The sequence below is a fragment of the Sturnus vulgaris genome, chromosome 5 (assembly GCF_052056855.1).
Source record: "Sturnus vulgaris isolate bStuVul1 chromosome 5, bStuVul1.hap1, whole genome shotgun sequence".
In the NCBI taxonomy this organism is placed as follows: domain Eukaryota; kingdom Metazoa; phylum Chordata; class Aves; order Passeriformes; family Sturnidae; genus Sturnus; species Sturnus vulgaris.
This window is the reverse complement of record NC_142247.1, coordinates 15895917-15904868: the sequence shown is the minus strand read 5'-3', so window position 1 is coordinate 15904868 and position 8952 is coordinate 15895917. Positions and strand designations below refer to the sequence as shown.

At 39.1% G+C, this 8952-nt stretch overlaps 1 protein-coding gene across 1 annotated transcript in view; it reads right to left on the bottom strand.

The window, feature by feature from the left end:
- Positions 1 to 3353: 3353 nt before the first annotated feature.
- Positions 3354 to 8952, bottom strand: part of LGR5 (leucine rich repeat containing G protein-coupled receptor 5) — a 91472-nt gene continuing 85873 nt past the window's right edge. Inside the window, exon 18 of the mRNA XM_014879546.2 lies at positions 3354 to 7326. Coding sequence (XP_014735032.2) covers positions 6236 to 7326 — 1091 coding nt within the window. The 3' untranslated portion in view covers positions 3354 to 6235. The remainder of the gene's footprint in view (positions 7327 to 8952) is intronic.

Here is an 8952-nt window from a genome sequence, read left to right as displayed (position 1 = left end):
CAGGGGCCTTTGATGGTTTATGACACCTTCTAAGACATGACAGCTGCCTCTCACATCAGCACAGTTGAGCCAAATGTACCCCATCACAAGGGATGGATGAACCTTCAGACTTACCTGTAAATGTCCCAGTATCTCCCTCAGAGGGAAGTTTTTTGAGACAGTTATATAACGTAGGACACTGGCGTGATAAAAAGCACTATCTCATCTCCCAGGATCTGCTTCTTACAGGCCTCTTCCCTTACCTGGCTTAAACCCCTGTTTTAGCCTCTGGTGGAGGGTGTGCACCCCCTCTGCACCCGGGCTGTTCCCTCGCATGTCACTGTCAGCAAAGCACCCGCTGCTTTTGCGAATGGCCAATTGTTTGAGCCATTCACCACTAGCACAGTGTCTCACACTGAAGCACTGATTTCATATTCTAGAATTCATTCTCTGGCCACACAAAGCTCTCTGGAGTTCATTTTCATAGTCAACCAGTAATGAGACCTAGAAGGACTTCCCAAAAGTCTATGGTACTTCCTATGAGAGATGAAACACTTGTTTTGAGTAGAACAATCTCCCCTATTACTTTTTTCTTAGAAGGCTGGGAGAACTCCTTCCTCCAGGAACAGGTTAGTTCATAAATGGGAAATGCTGATAATAACTGCAGTGACCTCTATAGATAGTCCTGAGAAGCTGTTATGTATGGAACCAAATTAATTACTGTAGACACCTGTCAAAACAGTGATTGTGTGTAGAGAATGACACCAGATGCAGGAGATGTTTGAAACTTCCTTCAAGAATTAGTTTTGGAGTCCTGAGACCTTCAAGGCTGGCTGCAGAAGACTATGGTATGTGCATGCATCAAATTTAGTGGAAGTATTTAGATTCACAGATGGACAGTTTTCCTCTTGTAAACAAAGCATATTTTTTACTTGACAAGTGGAAGTGTTGCCACCTGTGAAAAAATTAAATAGGGATTTTGAGTGGACCCTTTGTCTGTGACTAAGTTTTTTAGAAATCCTGGCTATGGGCCAGGTCTCAAGAGGAATATTCTTAATGTTTGTTTTTTCTTATGACTGAGATCGGATCCTTAGATAATTTTGACATTGCCACAACAAATTTTTTTATAGAGAGAACATACTCATGTTTCCTATGTCTCCAGAGTCATTGGAGCATAAGTCTGTGATTCTCATTATATGAACAAGATGTTCCTAATGTTGATACTGCCTTTTCTTTCCAGTATATTTGCCAGGGTTAGGTATAACACATGGAATCTCTTCTGCTTTATATATTAGCATGGGTAAATTTGCATTTTACTTTAACATTTCTAATCACACGTAGCTGGGATTCTGTTCAAGCAAAGATATATAAAGACTTCAATCAGTTTTCTACGCTTACCTTCACATAATTTTTCACAATAACATTGTGGCAGAAGGATAGACTTGTCCCTTGTGGTGTCATTCTCTGTGTTTCTCTGCTAATATCTGCTAACGCTTGGCCTTTATCCCCATCCATTATTTTACAGGTGATCCCATCTTCTTTATGATTTTCACTCTATCTCTGACTAGCTCATTTTTCTTGGCCATCTGCAACTTCTCTGTGGGCTGTTCCCAAATAAAACTCAATAATGTATCTAGTGAGCCAGAGTAGTGGCATGCTCTATCTGGTCTCCCTAAATAACCTGTTGCACGAGCCTGCAGCAAACTCCTTCAGTTGTTACCTCAGAGACACTACACGTCTGTGGCATGAGTGCTTTCAGAGAGAAATTCCCTGTGCATGTGTGCTAGCATTGCCCAAAACACTGAAGTTGTGACCTCAGGCACTACTGCTCACATATTTGGTACATAAATTAATAAAAGCCTTTCTTCTATGTATCAACATGTGTAATCTTGGTTCCCGTTTTTCCCTTCTGCATCACTTTCACCAACCAGTTCATTCTTCCTTTGTAGGTATTCTCTTTCCCTTCATATCTCAAGTTGTACTATCTTCCTCCTAAAATAATTTCATTCTTCTTCCTTATGGTTCCTGGCTCTAATATTGCTTACACTGTCTGGTGCACATACGCATGTGAAATCATCTTGTTTTCTCACCATTTCAATGTCCTTAGCCATCACAACACTTCCATCTTTTTGTACCCACTTTGAGCTCCCCATCCTTCACAAAACTCCATCATACTTCTTACTATCTCATAAAACTCCACCCATTTGCATCCTGTGTCTTGAAGGCCTGTCTTCCCTGAGTAATGCACTCCCTTATGCTCTTTGTCATACTTCTGGTTTTTTGCTCCTAAAGAAAATTAGTGACTTTCTAATTCCCATTCTTTGCTGGTCCTGTCCCAGTAAGACTATTCTAAAACTCACCCAACAAACGTACTTCTTCTGCACAGGCCCTTCTGGCTGAAATGACCTTCCCCAAAGTAGCTTCATCTATCCTGAGAACCTGCATGCTATTCTAAAATCCATTTAAAAATAGGACAGGCCTACATTATTTTAAAAAAATCTTTGTAATTCATTACTTGCCATATGAATTCCTGACTAAGCAATTGTTTTCTGAGAGTTTCTGCTTTATTGGTATTTTACCTCTTTCTTTCAAGTACTTCATAGAAATGACCTACAATCACCATCTCTGAAAAACCAAGCATGTGTAACTGTCCCGGGCTGCAGTCTCTCTTAACAAGAATGAATGCCCTGTTTCACCTGTTCTTATTGCCTACAAAATGACATGGCTGTGCTTGGCTGCTGCCTGCCTTTAATTCAACTGAGCTGGAAGTTCTGGTGCAGCCTGAGCAACTTGGCTCTTGCCAAATCCTCTTTTGAGTCCCACCATTCATTTGCCCTTAGCACCTCCATCCATTTCGTACCTGCTGCCCTTCTGCCACATATCAGATGAACTCTGCCAGTTGTTTGGTTTTCCCCTCACCTGCTTCACCTGCCAGATTCCGGGTTGGAGAGAAAATAAGGAATGATGTGGGAGAATTTGCTGTCTTACTAGAAGCAGCAGCCCAGTGCAGCTGAATTGCACCTCTCTCGTGTGTGGTCTGCAGGTTGTGGGTAACTTGTGCCTGACCTGATGCACACCCTTGTCACACAGCTGGAGGTGCTGGTGTCACCTGTGGCAATTGTGAGAGGTCATCAGTGAGACACAGCAGCGTGCACAGGGAATAGGATCTATTCATAGGGGTCCGCAAGTGAAGTTTTGATAATAGATTTAATTTGTGTTCAAATGAAACACTATTATTCTCTTTTTTTTTATGGCATGCAACTTGTAACTTATATTTTGTCAAGAATTTCAGACACCTAGGGAAGTTAGTGTAAGTATTACAATAACTTAGAAAGGATTAATTGAGAATGCACACCATTTTGTGAGGTGTTAGGTCATGATTAAACGCTCTTTACTGTAGTCACATTTTATTACAACTTACATATGTTTGGAACACTGATAGAAAAGAAAGCATGTCACCTATTTACAGTCACTACACATTTACATTATATTATTTACAGATAACAAATTTAGTAACATGTATGAGCAGAAAATATAGCAAATATCAATATGAAACTGTACAGGGCTTAATCTCATGTCCTTTACTGTAGTTGCATTTCACTGTAATAATAAATACAGTTCTATATTTACACATTTTACTTTAAAAATCTATTAAATGAATTTTAACAATTTCAAGTTAAAAATATCTGATCAAAATATTTCAAACATGCTTATAAAAATAAGACACAAAGCCTTTAGGACCTTCTGCAAGCTAAAAAAGTTCTGATAAAAGAAGCATTCTTTAACTAGTCTTTTGAATTATAACATTATTTTGCTTCTCAAATTTCTTTACAAACTTCTTAAATATAGCAAGCTGAAAGGAACCTTACTGACACTAAGCAGAGCAGCACAGATGGACCCCAGTTAAATTAAAGCTAAGTAAACATGGTAATAGGTATTGTGCAATGGTTGACTGATCCTCTGTTTAATCCAAAGTGGTTTCAGGCATTGTTTCTGCAGCTGTGTGCTGCACTGCTTCAAAAGCCACAACAGATAAAGGATTAAGATAAGTACCCAGCTGACTTTATCATGCATAATTTCAGAATTGGTTCATTTTTTTTCCCTGAAGGATGAACATGTCAGCCAAAGTCAACTGATGCCATCTGTAACTGCAAAACTAAAAATATGCCAGTGTGAATGGACAAGAAAATTAAGGCATATGAGCTGTTGGCAGCAAAGTCTTCATTGTGAAAATCCATCCTTGAGTCCCAGGAAGTTTTATATACAGGAACAGATGAACAACAGAGATCATCTGTAACAGATTACCTTAATTGCTGGGCCTAGCCTAACCTTCCTAATGTTAAAAAATTAGTCTCATTCACCTGGAGGTTGAGTGGCCATTAACTGAGCAGTGAATACTGAGCTATTAAATGTTACTCCTCAGGGAGCTCTTTTTAACAACAAAAATAGGTAAATTCGTGCATTTTTCTGTCTTAAATGATCAGCTTACTTAAGCAAAAGGTGCCAGCTCTTAGAAAAGAATACTGGAGTATCCCCTGATGGATTGGACGAGGTCAAAGAATTATATTCTACGTGGCTCTGTTGTCTGAGATATTTTAACAGTAGACTTGACAAGGACCTGAAGTCTCTTCTTTCTAAATAGGATGCTTCTGATGTGTAAACACACATGCCTTGATTGAGCAAAGTATTAACAGATTTAAAGTCAGAGAACTCTGCTAACCTAATCAAGTCTTTTCCTAAACTAAAGCCATCAGAAGTCCCTGAATTTCAACAGCTGCTCCAGTATCTTTTTTGGCAATATATCCAGTATGAATTTAGATACTTTTGGTGACAGTAATTTCACTAGCTAATGACCATCTCTATCAACAATTTCCACCTTTATTTCTATGCTGCATATCCCTAATGTCAATTTCCAGTTGACCATACCAGATTCTTCTCCTCTCAGATGAGTAGTCCTCTGCCTTCAAACTTCTGTATCCCAGAAGCAGCTACTTATAAACTGTGATCAAATCACTTATTTCATAAGTTGTTTTAAATGTATGATGTTCATATCCTTTCCAATTTCACAATGTTATTTACAGCATGTGAATGCCAAAAGTGTTTGAAATATCCCAGGAGTGCTTGCATCAGTGCTAAGAACACAGACCACACAACCTCTTCACTTAATATTGCCTTAGCTAAGGATGTTGGCTATCCTTATCCAAAAGGAGACAGTGACCTCTAAATCTTCAACTGACGAGTGACTATGAACTAGCAGCTTTCGAGAATCAGTTTCACGAGACAGAGACCATGCCATGAGCAGGATTACAGTTTTTGTTCCTAGACAAATTACCTTAAATGAATGTTTCTGTCTGAGTGCCTTTGGTGTCCTTTAATAGTTCTCAGCATACCAGTTTTTTTTATATTGATGACTTTCTATGTAGTATTTTTCACTTTCAAATTAAACGAGTCATCTGCCAATTTTACCATCAGTAATTCTGGGGAGTAATTCTACTGGTGTGAAAGCAATTCAGGACCAAACTGAACACAACCTTAGTAGAAAAATACTTATGTGACAATGCCTTGCCATTTACAATTACATTTTAAATGCTTAACAGGGTTTTGATTAACTTCTTTCACATCATGTTAATTTTTTCACATTCACTGAAAATTAAAAATGTTTTGTCAAGTTAGATGACTTCGAAAATTCAAACCCAATGCCAGTTAAACCATTTAATCAGCTTTATCAAACAGAACTTCATCAAAGGGTATTCTGTAGAAACCTCTAGGACTTGAACAGGACTACTCTTCTGTTTAGATACCTTGCTGAACAAACGCCATATACAGATGCTTATAAAAAACAATCATGGCACTGAAAAACTATTATTAAAACCAAATTAAATAAACAGGAAAAAAATAACCCAAACCCTGAAAACATCAGGTGTTGCTTGAAAAAATGGTACCAATTTAATATGCTATTTTTCTTCTTGAAAAACTGATGCCCTTTCTGGGTAGTGCTACTTTAAAAGAGAGCAGCTGATACAACTGCACAAACTTCAGCAGCTTTCATTTCCTGTCTTCATCCAGCATTTCAGGAGGAAGCTGAGCAGGCTCAAGTATTGGATTTTCAGCCTGCCCCAAGTTTTGCCGTTGTCTGCTTTCTGAGGTGTGTCATAATAATTTAGAGGCACTCTCTACACTCGTATGCACACATCCACACTTAGTTTTGGGATTGAAAATTTTGTAAACAGAGGTATTTTCTGTACTGTTTCTGCAACTAGCGACAGGGAACAAACGCGACTGACGAAAGATTGCAGCCTTCTGTCATGTGATAAGAAGGTGGCATTAGTGAACTGCTGGTGGGCATATCATATGATATGCTGGCACTCGTGAAGGTTACCAATGCCTGTGTTGAGTCACAAGATTGTTTTTCTATGTCTTCTGAATTCACAGAGATCAGACTAGCATGTTTTGATCTCCTCCATATCAAAGTTTGCTTTCGCAGACTTCCCAAATCCTCCTTAAAATGTGGATTGAAAAGTATATAAAGCAGTGGGTTTAGACATGCTGGAAGTGGGACAATCACTAGAAGTATTGACTTAATCACTTCTGGGCTGATAAAAGTGAGGTTTAGTAAGGAGGAAAAGGATAAGAAGGCCACAGGGCAATAAAGAATGCAATTAGTAAAAAGTAGCAAGGCTATATGTTTGACCATAGAGCAATCCCAAATGTTATCTAGTTCTCCCTTTTCTAAACTACAGTAGAGCTTTGTATAAGCAACAGTCATTACCAGAAAGCAAAGGGAGTTCAGCAATACCAGTGCTACCATGTAGCCCATAGCAGTGGACTCCCCAAACGGGAGAGGCAAACAAAGAGGAGAAACCCCATATTCACTTCCAGTGAGAACGGGCACCATGGCAATGATTAGTGCCAACATAAAGCAAAAGGAAATGGCAATTTTTACGCTAGCAATGGAGGATTTTGTTTCAAACTTTGCAGCATGCTTTACAGAGAATGCACGTTCGAGTGCAGCTAGGGTAAGGAGGAATATGGAAGCCTCTGAAGCAAAAATGGAGAGAAGGCCAGTTATTTGGCAACCAGTTCCACTTTCCCACTGTGCTCCGTACTGAGCAAAGCTACCAAAAGTGGATGCATCCACGCTAGCCAGTACTCCACTGGCCAGACCCATCAGGGCATTTACAATGGCTATTAAACCAATCAAAAGTTTTATGGAGGACATATACAATGGAGATCTGAAAACTGTAGCAGACACCAGTGCATTGCAAATAAAGGTCAAACCCACTATGGTCCATACTCCAATTCTGATCAGCCAGCTACCAAACAGATGGTCACATGGTTTGAAGGGACCTGAAATGCCAAAATAAAAAGGGTAAGGGAAGCCCATGTAAGCAAAAAAGCCTTCATGCTTTCTAAGACACTGAAGTATATGCTTCTTGCAGATTCTCAGCACAGCCAAAGAGTGAATTTTAGTCTAAAAAGGGAGCTGGAAATTTGCTCTTTCTTTGGAGTAATCTTGATAACATGCTGCTAAATCTGTGATGCATATTGCATTAACAGTGAACATGAGTCTTTGTCCTTCATCATGAGTAGTCTATGGGCTTCTTTTTGTGCCTGGCAGGACTACTGCAATGGGAATGTCAACTCCTGTAGTTTCAAGAAATGCTGTGATATTTGTTAGTGTGTGAAAAAAGCTGAAAATATTACCTTTTGCTAAATTAAAACAGGTTCCTAATGAGTCTGGTGAAGCGTGATGTAATGGATATGGACAGATGTACTTTGGCTACTTTATAACATGTCATTACACAGTCCAAGAAAATGGTGTCTCTCTGCTTTTGGGAGTGCTGCCTCTCTGGATCTCCTGTGTCTGAAGTCAGGTCTTTATGACTGAGGCTTGCTATACATTCTCAGAGGACTGAGGTGCATAAGCTGTGCAGTTGAAGCTGAATGCTCTGTGGTCAGAGAACATTGTGTGTCTTGGTACGAGCCAGCAAAGCAACCCCTCACCATGGCCTGTGCTCTTCCATGAAGGCATAAACCCTGCAGCTGAAATGACCTCCCTATAACTATGGCTCTTGCCTTTAAGTAAGCATGAGGATCTATTGTGTTAGTTTGCAAGTTTTTCTAAGATACTATTTGAAAAATCCAAGCTAAAATTTCTCTCAGGTCTGGTGATAACTTACCTTGAAGACAGCAATGTTTTAACGAACTCAGAACTTCTTTAGGCCATTAGAGCCATTAGGCCATAGAACTCAGAAGTTATTATTTAGGCCATTGGAGAATATGTGACAGTCAAATAACTCTATTCTTTAGCTTCCTGCCTTTTCTATTCCTATTTATATATTTATATTCCTTTAAAAATTTACAATTAGTTGCTGTTGCAAACAAGAATCATGGCTTAAAATGAATGCTGAAGTACAAATTGTCACTTGGCATTTTTTGGTTCCTGTTTCACAATGAAAGAATGGCTAGTGAAAACATTTGCTAAACCAAACAATCAAAACTTATGAACATGGCTGGCTACATTCTACAAAGAATATGACAGTGCTGAGTGTCCTTTGTGAAGGACTGCACACATCAATGCAGTAGTGTTTGGTATTTCCTAGACACAGAACTAAATTTTGTTTTGTTCAAGCTGCTCATGGGTACAATAACTCTGTGACGGTCAGAAGAATTACTTTAGCTTTGCAAAAGACTGAGAGAGCAAAGATTCTGCTGCCTTTATCATCTGTATCTTAGTAGAAGAGTCTTTCCTCTCTCATTTTCTTGATTGGGTACCAATTCTGGTGAAAAGGGGCCCAGAGTAAGGATCTGCTTGGTGACTGGGCAAAACTTTTGCTACAGTCATAGAGGAATATACTGGCTGAATAGTTTTCTGGAATTCAGTGCAAAACTGTGTATTATTGTGCAATGTATTTGAATTAGACTCATCAAATTACTGCACATCATGTTGCTGTCCTAGTATCTGATTCACAG